Raw genomic sequence first — 14,234 nt, 5'->3', positions numbered from 1 at the left:
GCTAAAAACCAACATACCCAAAAAGCGCAAGCCACCAGATATTTATTAACTTATTACTAATTACAAGGGTCTCAGAGATGTTGTGTGTGGACTCCCCATCCCTGGCAGTGCCCAAGGCCAGGGTGGATGGGGCTTGGAGCAATCTGGGACAGTGGAAGGAGTCCCTGCCATGGCAGGGGTTTTGGAACTACATGACCTTTAAGGTCTTTTCCAACCCAAACTATTCTGGGCTTCTATAATACTAAAAATATTCTGAATTTTATAAGATTTATACTTATGGAGAACGATTAGGAGAATGTGTAATTTTTGTTAGAACAACCCAAATTGTTTATCTGTGTACTTTGGAAGCACTGGTTTCCATAATTATGGAAAGCAGCCAATTGCTAACCCTACCTCGTCTGGGATACTTTTAGATTATGTTCATTAAAATCTTTTTAAATCCCTACAATGGAAAGTGCTAATCAATGTAGAAAACATTATAATAAATAGCACCCTGTACTTCTGCACTAACAACCAACTGCAGTTAAGCAAGAAGGCAAAATAGCCACAAATATTCAGAAATCAGAACCTGCTGTTGCTGATCACTCCAATTAGCTTGGTAAGCAGGAATTCCATATGCAACAGAAAAAAAGAAGAAATTTCCATGTAAAATCCTAACTTTTTGTCAATTTTGTATATATTGTTCCATTGTTCCTCAGTGTCTCCAGAAATATGAGTGCTGAGTGAGGAGGTAACTCCTGAGGGATCACTGTTTGAAATAGGTAAATTACCTATTTAATGAAATAGGTAAATTGCCTATTTAAATTACCTAAATCCCCTTTACCCAGCAAAATAAAATGGAATTCCATGCTATCCATTAGTTACTGGTTTTATGTAAAAAGTGCTCTTTAACAGGAAAACAATATTTGTATTATTCCTTTGGACCAACAATACACCTGTGATTTCACAATTCAGCAGGACACATCCCATCCCAGCTCACTGCAGAAGAGGTGGGCTGGCTAAGTGGTGTAATGAGTGAGTGTTAATTAGAAATCAGATAACCCTGCAGTATAACATTCAATTCCCGTTATCCCCCAACTGTTTTTATCCTCATTTTCAGTACTGGAGAGAACACCAAGAGCAGGTATCTGACGTGTCCCTTATTGCAAAAGCCTTGCCATGATTTTTCTACCTCGTTTATTTGGAACCCATGGTAGTCTTCCTCTCTGGCTGGAAGACCTCACCTTGAACATCAAGTGTAGCCATCACTTTAATGCCTTCAGCTTCACAAGAATAGATGCCAGTGTCTTCTGGGACCGTGGGGTTAATTTTTAGCATGCTCACATTCCAGTCCTGATCGATAATCACTCGCTGCCCATCGGCATGTATTTCCTGATCATTTTTCTTCCAGATGGCGTGCACTGGCCTAGAATATTGGCATATGAACTCTGCTGGGCCTTCTTCATCAACAGTTATGTCCTGCATGGGACTGACCACTTCAATGGTGGGATCTGTTAACCAACACGTCAGGAAGGACATGCATTAGTGGATCCCCGTGGAAATCACCCCTGGGAGGGTTTTTTGCCAAGCACAGAGCCCGTGGGGAGCGAGCAGAGTGGCAGTGCAAGCAGGGGGATTAGCAGTTTAGTCTGTGCCTGTGGCAGCATCAAGCAGGATGGAAGCCAGGCTGGTGCATTAGAACGTGACCAGGACACTGGGAAATGGGCCACCAGGAATTGAGGCTTGTTCTGGAACAGTCCTGAGCTTGGACTGCTTCTCCAATTTTGTGTTTCTCCCAGTGTTTCTGAGATCTTCCAGGCTGGGAAGATGGGAAACACTTCTGCTTCCCGAATGTGGAGCAGGAGTGTGATGCAGAGGACTGCAGAGTGAGTGGTTTCCTGCAACTCTCAACCTCACAGAGCAATAGGAAAATACCACAAACCCTACTGGAAGCTCCTTGTGTGACTAAAATAAAACTACTCATCAGAAAGAGACACAGTCCTCAAATGCAGACACTCATTCCTGTCCTGGGGTGGTCTTGGCTGTCTTGAGCAAATATCCAGGACAGCTGTAACCAAAAAAAGGGCACTTCCCAGGAGCAGATGAACATTGTTTTGACTATTTGTGTGTTTCTCTGCAGTAGACACATTATTTAGAGAAAAACAATACAATTTCCTTTACAGTATTTCATCTAGAGGTCACTGAAAGATCATAAACCACTGACATCTCAGACTGAGATCCCAAAAAATGCTGAGAGCAGCTGGATATGCAGCTCCTCTGAAGGCGTTGAGATCCATAAAGTTGCTTTTAAGCACTTTTAAAACCCAAGTTCTGCCTCTTGTGAGGCAGCTGCAAGGCACAGTAGATATATCTGACCTAAAATACTGTGAGCTCCCAAAGCAGCCAAGAGTCCCTTCTAAGATGCTAGACTGAACCATCCATCTACAATGCAATATGCAGGTGAAAAGGAAAAATGCAGTCTGAAAATGGAAATCTCTCTGAAACATCATTCTTAGCAGAATTATGCCAACTTAAAAACAGAAATACTATAGGGCTGCAAAGGGACATAAAAAGATGACAGTCAGAGAAAGCTGAGATATCAGGAGCTGTGATGATCCTTGCGTAACCCTTCCAGCTCAGGACATCCTGTGACTCTGCGATGTCCTTATTTTTCAAATAGTTGCTCTGCTCACAAGCCAGCTGGGATAACCCAACAGGATCTCTGTCTGGAACGCTCCTCTTGGAACTGCTGCAGCAGGCTGAGGCTTTGGGGTGCTCCTGGCAGACCTTGAGGAGCAAAGAGAGCTTTGCAAACATCATTTGGAGTCTTGCTGCAAGGCTTGGTCCCACTCACTGATGTTCCCTCTGCCAGGTGTGTTTATGGAGAGGAGGCCTCCGTGGAAGATCTTGGAGATGTTTGGTGACTGAAGAAACAAGCAGGTGTCTGTGCAGATGGGGAGAACAACCTCAGCCCCTTCCACAAGATGTATAAATGTCAAATATCACCTGTGGTACTGGAGAAGGTCCTGGTTCCACTGTCCCCTCGCTGTTGGCTGTTATTGTCGTATTTTATGAAAAATCCCTTTGCTAAGATTTTTCTCCTGAGAAGCTGAGAAGCCTCAGAAACAAAATGCAAATGATAATTATTTGATTGCTTAAAATGTGATTTAGAAGTTGCTTACCAACAGGTGCATCTTTAATTAGTTCCATGGGAATTGTTTTTAATTAATGACCAATCCCAGTCCAGCTCTGTCAGGACTCTGGTCAGTCATGAGTTTTTTATTGTAATTCTTTTCTAGCCTTCTGATGTCTCCTTTCTCTTTCTTTAGTGTAGTTTTAGCACAGTATTCTTTTAATATAATATATATCATAACATAACAAATCAACCTTCTGAAAACTTGGAGTCGATTCTCATCTCTCACGTCGTCCTGGAGACCCTCAACAATTAATAACCATAGTTATTAATTATTAATAACCACAGTTGGCCAGGGCAAGGACTTTGGTGGCCCCGTTCACCTGTGCAGCTCTTTGGGGCTGAGGAGCCAACGTGTGCCCTGGAACCTGCAATTCTCACCTGCCCAGAGGAGCTAGGAAACAGCACCAGCTCCTTCACCCTTCTCCATCCTGCCCCCATCACCTGTGAACCATCACTCCAGGTCATGGAATGAATGCAGTTGGAGGGCAGGGATGTTGTGGAGGCCCAGCATGGAAAGCTGAGATCTCACTTGTTGCAGAATAAATCAAATTACTAACGTTAATTGTTGGTATTTAAAATGTTGCAGAATAAATAAAATTACCAACATGCCTTAAACCAGGAGAATGAGGCACATGGAAAAAAGTCAGCTCGTTCCTTAATGAAGAGCAAGCCATGAATGTCTTGACAGACTGAAATATATTTCAAACAAAGATTTGTGCCTTAATTTGTGGACAAAATAAAGTGCACAAAATTGTCAATTCAAGGATGGTTGGAATTTTAAAAGTGTTTCACTTTTCTATGAAATCAAGTGTTACTGAGCACAGTGTAACTTGAGTTATCCCAACCCAGTTATAAAATACTGCTAGTGTGATTCAGGTTTGCAATTCAGGAATCTTGGCTTCAAGGAAGCACAAAATATCCACATACATGTGTGTACCTGCAAGAGCTGTGGGGTTGGACTGGATGATCTCCACACATTTCTTCCAAAATCAGTGATGCTGTGATTCCATGAAATGGAAATATCTCAGGAGCCTGTTCATTCACTGAGCAGAATACCTAACAATGTATTTATTTTTAATTTATGTTTTAGGCCCACTAGATATTTTTTTGCTTGGAGATCTCAGAACCATGTTTTGTTTCTGAAAATGGATGCAAAATGTCACAGGACTTGTGGGGTCTGCTCACTGTTTTGTCACTGCATCATTCTATACCATGAAGAAGTGATTTCACATTTTATCTTTGCAGAGAACTAAATTTCCTGAATGCACAAGGGACACATGATGCAGAGAAGGAGACATCAACCACTGACTACAATTCCATATTGTGGATCATTCCTGTTATGGCCCAGCACAGGAGTAGATTTGCATAAATATATTTTTACCCTTTATATCTCTGTATATATCCATTTTCCAAGCAGGGAAAAAGCCTTAACTTTGCCTGAAAAACAACAGATCTTCCCCACAGCTATAAAAGGACTGGGTGGGAAGGAGCTTGCTTTATCAAGTCTGGAGCTCAGTGTTATTTGCAGCTTTTGGCTACCCTTACCAAATAGGAAAAAATATTTATTCAACAGACCAGAAAGCTTTGCCAGTGCAGGGATGAGCTTTCAGAAACAAGGCACATTTTGTCTCTGTGTTACTGGAATGCCACACATCCATTGGCTTCCAGGAACAGCCCAAAATCCTGTCCTGGGAACATGCTGAGCTCAGCACCAGTAGCCCAGCTGTGGAGCAGCACAGTGGGAAATTTGGGAATTGCCACCCCCGCAAGATTTTGTGGTATTTTGGAAAAAAAAGCTGAAGTGGGGATTTAAATTCAGGTGCTACCATAGATGTTTATGTTCATCTCTTCTTTGATGTCAGGTGAAAGCAGCAGCCTTGATCCTGTAACCTTCCCTCACCTATAAAATCCAAAAAACACCAGAGGGTGAGGGGGGAAAAAAATTTAAAAAATCAGTGTGGTTGTAGCCAGAAAAATTCTGGGGTGAGAGCCGGTGACTTGCAGAGTGAGAGGGTTGCAGGGCACATGAAGGATTTAGTAAGGGTAGCCTGGAAGGCAGAAGCACCAGCACACGGAGCAAGTCCAGAGGTGGCCGCGTGTTTCTTGCTCGCGGGGCGATACCTTTGACCAATAATTTAGCTGTGGATATAAGGGAGCCAGCTCTGAAGGTGACAGTGCCCGAGTCGTGGCACGCCACGTCGTTTAGGGTCAGGGTGTGGATCCTGCCGTCCTGCTGGGAGATCTCGGTGACCAGGTTGTTGTGCAGGGGGGTCCCGTCCAGCCACCACTGCACGCTCCTCACGCCCGGCGGCGAGAGCTCGCACGTGAACGTGGCTGACTCGCCCACAAAGACGTCTGTGCTCCGCAGACCAGACACTATCACTGCTGCTTCTTCTGCGCGACAGAGCAAGAGAGGGTGCCAGAGGAAAAACAGAAACAAATACACACGGCTCGCTCCCTAACTCGCTTCCTAACGTGCTCCCTAACTCGCTTCCTTGCAGAGCTAACCCAAGCCCAAGCGCAGCTCCAGGAGAGTTAAACTTGTAGGGCTTTTCCAAGGGAAAAAAAAAGAACTAAAATTGTCTTGAAGAGTGTTAGAAACCACCTTCCATCCCTCCAGCTACTTGTAGGAGAGTCAAACTCGTCTTGAAGACAAGAAAACAAAAACAAACACGCACAGCTCGCTCCCTGCAGAGCTAACCCAAGCCCAAGCGCAGCTCCAGCAGAGTTGAACTTGTAGGGTTTTTCCAAGGAAAAAGGGAACTAAAATTGTCTTGAAGAAGGTTAGAAACCACCTTGCATCCCTCCAGCTGCTTGTAGGAGAGTTAAACTTGTAGGGGAGTTAAACTTCTAGGGCTTTTCCAAGGGAAAAAAAAGGAACTAAACTGTCTTGAAGACAAGAAAACAAAAACAAATGTGCACGGTTTGCTCCCTGCAGAGCTAACCCAAACCCAAGCGCAGCTCCAGGAGAGTTAAACTTGTAGGGCTTTTACAAGGGGAAAAAAAGAACTAAAATTGTCTTGAAGAGGGTTAGAAACCACCTTCTATACATCCAGCTGCTTGTAGGAGAATTAAACTTGTCTTGAAGACAAGAAAACAAAAACAAATGTGCACGGCTCGCTCCTTGCAGAGCTAACCCAAGCCCAAGCACAGCTCCAGCAGAGTTGAACTTGTAAGGCTTTTCCAAGGAAAAAAAAAAGAAGTAAAATTGTATCATGTAGGGCTAGAAACCACCTTGCATCCCTCCAGCTGCTTGTAGGAGAATTAAACTTGTTGGGGTTTCTCAAGGGGAAAAAAAGAACTAAAATTGTCTTGATAAAAAGAAAACAAAAACAAACGTGCACAAGCCGCTCCCGGCAGAGCTAACCCAAGCCCAAGCGCAGCTCCAACAGAGTTAAACTTGTAGGGTTTTTCCAAGGAAAAAAGGAACTAAAATTGTCTTGAAGAGTGTTGGAAACCACCTTCCATCCCTCCAGCTGCTTGTAGGAGAGTTAACTTGTAGGGGACTTAACCTTGTAGGGCTTTTCCAAGGGGGAAAAAAGGAACTAAAATTGTCTTGAAGAGGGTTAGAAACCACCTTCCATCCCTCCAGCTGCTTGTAGGAGAATTAAACTTGTAGGGCTTTTCCAAGGGAAAAAAAGAACTAAAATTGTCTTGAAGATAGATAAGAAAACAAAAGTGCACGGCTCACTCTCCGCAGAGCTAACCCAAGCCCAAGTGCAGCTCCAGCAGAGTTAAACTTGTAGGGCTTTTCCAAGGGGAAAAAAAACCCCTAAAATTGTTTTGAAGAGGGTTAGAAACCACCTTCCATCCCTCCAGCTGCTTGTAGGAGCAGGGTGTGTGTCTGCAAACATCATTTCACTGGGAGGAAACTCCACTCCTTGCCCTGGCTCTCCTGTGTGTTGCAACCATCTGCAGAAATTGTATGAGGCAGGGAGGTACTGAAAGATTTAAATGTTCACTTGGGTGCTTTAAAGGAGTAATAAGATTATCAACAATGATAGAAGCTGCAATCAGTTGTAATAAGAATTTCAGTATTTTTATGACCACTGCTCCAAGTTTTTCAGCAGTATCACCATCTGTTCTGAGACACAGTATGGTCAGTACTTTAAACTAGCTTAACTTAAAAAGATGGGTCCAACCTCAGCCTGGAGGTGAATGTTTCTATCTTTGCTGGAATCAGGAAAGAAATGAGTGGACTTCCTGTTTTTTGGCCAGTTACTGACAAAGATTTTGGAGCAAGAAATCCAGGATTTTGGAGCAAGAAAACCAGAGCATTTCCACCATGTTCCACCACCTTACCTTGCACATACACAGACCCTGTGGTGATCTCGTATCCAGTGCTGCAGGTATAATCCCCACAGTCATCAACTTCTACATCGTGGATGATCAGCTCAGCCACGCTGCCCTTCAGCTTCAGCTCGTACTTGTCGCTGGGCTGAATGACCACCCCTCCTTTCCTCCACTCAACAGGAGCATCAGGCTTGGAGATCTCACAGTGCAAAACTGCCGTTCCCCCTTCTTCAGCCTCTACGTTTTTCAGCTCTTTGTTAAACAGCACTGGCAGTACTGTGGTGGAGAAGCAACTGCATGAGTGACAGCGCTCAGAGGTGACAAACCTGCTTGTGACTTCTGCAGCTGGGCTGCTCTTCTCTTTCTGGACCACAGGTTTGCCTGCTGGCCACTCATGGAATCAGCTGCTGATGCTGCAAAGGTGTCCACTGTTGCTTTGGGCCTCTAAAGGTCTTCACATGGCCATACTCACCATCCTCAGTGGAAGCACACACAGTGCAACACCACCAATTACCAACCCTTTAGGCTGGAAAAGACCTTAAGATCAAGTCCAGCCATTAACCCAGCACAGCCAAATCAGTGGAAGAACATAGAGCACAACATCACCAATCACAACACAGAGTCAGAACATTTAGGTTGGAAAAGACCTTTAAGATCAAGTCCAGCCGTTAACCCAGCACAGCCAAATCCACCACTAAACCACATCCCCAAGTGTCACATCTACACATCATTTAAGTGCCTCCAGGGACGGTGACTCCACTGCTTCGTTGGGCAGTCTGTGACAATGTTTGGCCACCCTTCCAGTGAAGAATTATTTCTTAATACCAAATCTAAACCCACCCTGGTATAACTTGAGGCCATTTCCTCTCCCCCCCCTGCACATTTTCATCCTATTACTTGTCACTTGTGAAGTAGACCAACCTTTACCTCACCACAACCTCCTGTTGGTAGTTGCAGAGAGTGATAACATCTCCCTCAAGCCTCCTTTTCTTTAGGTTAAAAAACCCCAATTCCCTCAGCTGGTGCATGAGATTTTGGGTGTTTAACCTCTGAAACCACATGCTCTGAGCAGGAGTTTCTTATGGTGACTAAACCCACAATCAACAAGTGTGATCTAATCTAAAGGACATAGAATTCTTAGCACAAAATGAACAAAACTGTAAAATCACAAACCATAGAGTTCTTAGTAAAAAATAAAAATGTAAAATTCAAAACCGCAAAGTTCTTAGTACAAAATAAAACTGTAAAATCCAAGCCTATAGAGTTCTTAGTGGGAAATGAATAAAACTGTAAAATCCCAAACTATAGAGTTCTTAGTACAAAATAAAACTGTAAAATCCAAAACCATAGAGTTCTTAGTACAAAATAAAACTGTAAAATCCAAAACCATAGAGTTCTTAGTGTGAAATTAATAAAACTGTAAAATCCAAACCAAAAAAATTCTTAATACAAAATGAATAAAACTGTAAAATTCAAAACCACAGACACTAAGAAAGACAAAGAATCACAATTCATGGGCTGCTCAGGCACCAAGACATACAATGGTTCAAAAACCCCAATTCCCTCAGCTGGCACATGAGATTTTGAGTGTTTAACCTCTGAAACCACATGCTCTGAGGAGGTGTTTGTGACTAAACCCACAATCTACAAGCGTGATCTAGTCTAAAGGACACAGAATTAGCACAAAATGAACAAAATTGTACGACAACCTACCTTTGACCTGCAGATAAGCCGTGGTCTGCTGATCCCCCGAGTCACAGGTGTACTCCCCAGCATCCTGAGCCTCGGCCTCGTAGATGAGGAGCTCAGCTCGCGTGCCCTCCTGGCGCATCTGGTACTTGTCCCCGGGCTGCAGCACCGTGTCCCCTTTGCGCCACTGCAGGCGCGCGTGGGGCCGCGTCAGCTCGCAGCGCAGCGCGGCCGTGCGCCCTTCCTCCACCTCCTCGTTCCTCAGCCACTGCTGGAACAGCACGGGCACGCCTGGCCAGGGGGAAATAAAAAATAGGTGAGGCAAAAATGAATAGAAAAAAGAGGGGTGTATGTCGCAGACATTTCTCCACAGAAATCCTTTCTTTCGGATTTCTGTGTCTTCAGGAGGCCAGAGGCCTCCGAAGACAAGGTAAACAATTATTATCAGCTGCTGGGGAATGCAACAAGAGCACCTATTTTGATTGGTGATTGGTTCATGTTTTATGTTTATAATTAAGGGCCAATCACCAGTGCAAGCCAAGAGACTGAGTCCTTGGCCACAGCTTTGTTGTGGATTCTTTTTCTATCTCTTCCTAGCTAGCCTAGCTGCTCTGCAAAACCTCTCTCGTTATTCTTTCTAGTATAACTAGAATGTATTATATCTTATATTAATAAATCAAGCCTTCTGATTCAAGAAACAAGATTCACCGTCTCTCTCTCACCAGCTGCGCCCACTCAGGCGCGGTAATAGGTGTGTTTTATTGTTAAGGTGTGGGTAGAGGGAGTTACGAAGTTCGCGGACAATTCTGGTTGGGTCTCCCCAAGGAGAGCGTCCAGGGTGCCAAACCTGATAGAGGAGGAGGAGGAGGAGGAGGAGGAGGAAAGGGAGTTAATCAGCTTAATAATAATAATAAATCAGAATAATCTATGTGAGCTAAATTTCTCTCCCTGTATCCCAGGCTTCTTTTCACAAAGAATTCGAAGTTCAGTAGTTATTACTGAAGGCCAGACAGCTTTCCATCCTTGAAATGAAAAACGGGTGATGCAAAAATAGAAAATAGAGGGGTGTTTTATTGTTAAGGTGTGGATGGAGGTAGTTACGAAGTTCATGGAATATTCTGGTTGGGTTTCCCTAAGGAGAGTGACCAGGGTGCCAAACCTAGTTAGAGGAGGAGGAAAGGGAATTAATCAGCATAATAATAATTAATCAGAATAATCTGTCACTATAGGACACTAAACAGCACAAGCGCACATACCGCTGCTCTCAAGGTGAAGAAAAGGGAAGTTTATTTTCTGATTCCAACATTTATAGTTTTCCAAAAGTGACAGTGAATTGGAGGGTGACAGTGCCACCTCTCCAACGACACTGGACAAACCAACAGTCCATCAAATTCCTCCTCCTCCATAAAAGAATGCAGAACAATAAGTTATTTGCATAAAGTGCATGAGAAAGTTCGTTAAAAGAATGTAAACACTAGAAAGCTTAGAAAAACTTAAAAAATAAGGGCAACAATAATCTATGTGAGCTAAATTTCTCTCCCCATATCCCAGGCTTCTTTTCACAAAGAATTCGAAATTCAGTAGTTATTACTGAAGGCAGACAGCTTTCCATCCTTGAAATAAAATCGTAAAATGGGATAAAATCACTCAAAAAATGTACAAATATAAAAAACAAAAATATTTTTAAATAGACAAAAATATAAAATATACATATGTGTATATATAGAATATATATTTATATATATTAGAATATATAGAACATATCAGAAAATTAGACTATATTGAATATAATAAAATATAGAATATGTGGAATAGTATAATAGAATAACATAAAAATAGAATTATATCTATAATATAAATATAATTAATATAGAGAATAATATATGTAGATTATATTAGAATATATACAGAATATATAAATCTGGGCTTACAATCCAAGGCTTCAGATATTGCAGCCAGAGAGCAATTACAGAATAATTAAGGAAGACCTTGGGAAGACCTCATGGATGGAGATTCCTCTACTCCTCTGGATCTCAGTTCTAAAGTCTGACCACCTTTCACAATAAAAGTCTAGCTTTTTCTAATCTGGATTTCTCTCACTGCAGCTTGCACTTGTTGCCTGTCATCTCTTTACTGAGTTTTCCAAGAAAGTTCTGTGCCTGTCTCTTCTGTAGATCTCCACTGCGAAGCTGCAGAGAGCATCAAGGTCTCCCTTCCACTTTCTCCCCCCAGTTATCAAACACAGCTGCCTTTGCCTCTGCTTACACTTAGATCGCCAGAATGGTTTAAATTAGGAGGTACTTTCATCTTTTAACAAACCCTGTTAATGTCAGGGACAACTTCCACTATCCGAGGGTGCTCCAAACTCTGTCCAGCCTGGCCTTGGACACTTCCAGGGGTCCAGGGCAGCCTGTGCCAGGGCCTCACCATTCTCATTGTAAAAAAAAATAAATCTTTTTTATACCTAATCTAAATCATCCCCCTTTAGGTTTAAAACCATCACCCCTTGTCCTATCACAACTGGCTTTGTCCAGGTCCTTCACGTGCTCCAGCCCTCTGACAAACCTGGTGGATTCTGCCACACTTGCTCCACTGATCAGTGCTTCTCTTGAAGCAGAGAGCTCTAAAAATCGATGTTCCCTCCTCCCAGCAGTGCTGGGCACAGAGGAACCCTACCTTTGACCTCCAGCCTGGCCGTGGTCTTGCCAGCAGCCGTGTGGCAGCTGTACTCCCCGGAGTCGGCGCGGTTCAGGTCGCGGATGAGCAGCGTGTGCACCTTCCCCTCCTGCTGGATGCTGCACTTGTGGCTGGGCTGGATCACAGACGTGCCCTTCTTCCACTCCACGGGGACATCAGGCTGGGACAGCTCGCAGGACAGGTGGGCAGTGCCACCCTCCTGCAGCTCCAGGTTGTGCAGAGCCTTCACAAAGGTGACCGGGGCAGCTGTGGGGAGAGGGAACCAGCGCTGCTGCAGCATCCTCACCCAGCATCACCGCCAGGGCAGAGCTGGGGGTCTGTGGTTACATTTGGAACCAGGTCGAAGAGGAACAAGCAGCACAAGGCATTGGAGTGGGCCATCATTCAAAAATCCTTCTATATATCTTTAAAAAAAGGTTTTTCAGAGCTTTCAGACTTTTCTTTTTGTAAATATGATCTGAAAGCATCATAAGTAGGAGATTAGTCCGGAGTATATTCATGACACTCTTCAGCATTGATTGTCACATGTGATCAGCTGCATAATTGGATGGTCTTCAAAGGATGTTAATGTTAATTGTTATATTAAATAACATCAAAGGATGTAATATTAATTATTATTTCAAATAACATCAAAGGATGTTAATCTTCACTCCACGTATAATAAAAACAACTGGAATGACTGGCTCAGATGTGCCTCTCTAAATTGCTAAATTAGATTAGCAGAATCTCCCAAGATTTCCAAGGCTCCCTAATCCCAAAGACACCTCTCCAGAAGTCCAAGCAGTGCCTGCCAGTACCTGCTGAACCCCTCTTCCTGGTAGGCTGCTCACCTTCCACCTTCAGCTGCGCTGCCGACGAATGCTGCCCCACTTTGAAACTGACGGACCCACAGTCCTCCAGGGTCACCTTCCTCAAGATCAAACTGTGACGTGTCCCTTGCACTCTGATCTCATTCATTTCGTTGGATTGCAGGGGAACATCCCCCAGGAACCACTGGGCATCCTGAGCTGCTTCCTGGGACAGCCTGCACTCGAACACCGCGTCTTCTCCTTCGTGCGTGGCCACGTCCCTCAGCCCCTCCACGATGGTGGCTGCTGCTTCTTCATGGAAAGGGCAACAGAGTTTTAGATCTGCTTTCAAGGGATGCTTCCTGGGTTAAACATGTTGTTAGGCTCTTTCTTGACAGCACTGTGTTGTTGTTATTTGAGGCCCTAAATGGTAAATCTGGGGGGGTTCAGCTTGGAAGAGAAGGATTATGAGGGCTTATAAAAAAAGAGGAAGACGGAGTTTTTTTAGGAGTAGATAGTGACAGATAAAAGGAGAATGGTTTCAAACTGAAAGAGGACAGGGTTAGCTTAGATGTTAGAAAGAAATTGTTCTCTGTGAGAATGGTGAGGCCCTGGAACAAGTTGCCCAGAGAAGCTGGGGCTGCCCCTGGATCCCTGGAAGGCCAGGTTGGACTGGGCTTGGAGCACTCTGGGACAGTGGAAGGTTGGAACTAAATTATCTTGAAGATCCCTTCCAACCCAAACCATTCTGTGATTCTAAACTGATAAAAACACAGTCACATAGCAACATATTAAAATGCTAGAGACGTGTGATTCATGTGTATGCATGTGTATTAAAAGCTTGCAAGTTTTACTGTGTGTTGCATGCACAATAAATATTTCATATGTGTATAATCATAACCTGTGTGCTGTGAAGAAATTGTCAAACAATTCCCATGGGTGAAAATTAATTATCATTAAACCACAGAAGCAGTGACCAAAGGCACATTTCTAGAGGTAACTGACACAGTTCTTAGCCCTGTGAAACCCCTCTCATCTCTGAGATCCTCGTTTCAGGGACGAGGTTTAGCTGCCAAATTAGTCAGTGTTGTACCCCTGCCGTGGTGCCAAGCTGTGCCCAGCCCTTTCCCATGCAAAGCCCCACCTTTCAGCTGCACTGCTGCCGTGGTTTGCTGGTCCCCTGTGTCACAGGTGTAGTCCCCAGCATCAGCTTGGCTCAGGTTGTGGATGGTGAGCTCAGCCACGGCCCCGTCCTGGCGCATCCTGTACTTGTCACTGGCTCGCAGCACTGTGCCCCCCTTCTTCCACTGCACAGGGGTGCTGGGGTTGGACACCTCGCAGCTCAGGGTGACAGTGCCACCCTCCTCAGCTTGCTGGTTCTGGAGGGGTTGGGTGAAGGTGACTGGAGAAGCTAAATCAGGAAAAGTCAGAGGGGGGAAAAGTTCGTGTGTCATTGCTGACTGCAGTGTTTGATGAAACTCTGTTGCCGCCCTAAATTTGGTTCAAACTCAATTCCAAAGTTAGTTTGAAAGCAAAAAAAGGGATGATAGAGGGTGCTGTGTGGGAAATGGATTTGTAGAAAGTTCTTAAAG

The 14,234-nt window shown here is 44.0% G+C and overlaps 1 protein-coding gene across 1 annotated transcript in view; it reads right to left on the bottom strand.

Annotated features, from left to right (window-relative positions):
* The window catches only part of OBSCN (obscurin, cytoskeletal calmodulin and titin-interacting RhoGEF), a 195,780-nt gene that overhangs the window by 77,343 nt on the left and 104,203 nt on the right, over nucleotides 1–14,234 (bottom strand). Inside the window, exons 56-62 of the mRNA XM_059466521.1 lie at nucleotides 13,787–14,053; nucleotides 12,685–12,954; nucleotides 11,834–12,100; nucleotides 9,182–9,448; nucleotides 7,478–7,744; nucleotides 5,297–5,569; nucleotides 1,224–1,490 (exon numbers count right to left, since the gene is read on the bottom strand). Coding sequence (XP_059322504.1) covers nucleotides 1,224–1,490; nucleotides 5,297–5,569; nucleotides 7,478–7,744; nucleotides 9,182–9,448; nucleotides 11,834–12,100; nucleotides 12,685–12,954; nucleotides 13,787–14,053 — 1,878 coding nt within the window. The remainder of the gene's footprint in view (nucleotides 1–1,223; nucleotides 1,491–5,296; nucleotides 5,570–7,477; nucleotides 7,745–9,181; nucleotides 9,449–11,833; nucleotides 12,101–12,684; nucleotides 12,955–13,786; nucleotides 14,054–14,234) is intronic.

The sequence above is a fragment of the Ammospiza nelsoni genome, chromosome 1, assembly GCF_027579445.1.
Source record: "Ammospiza nelsoni isolate bAmmNel1 chromosome 1, bAmmNel1.pri, whole genome shotgun sequence".
In the NCBI taxonomy this organism is placed as follows: Eukaryota; Metazoa; Chordata; class Aves; order Passeriformes; family Passerellidae; genus Ammospiza; species Ammospiza nelsoni.
This window is presented reverse-complemented; position numbering and strand designations above follow the sequence as displayed.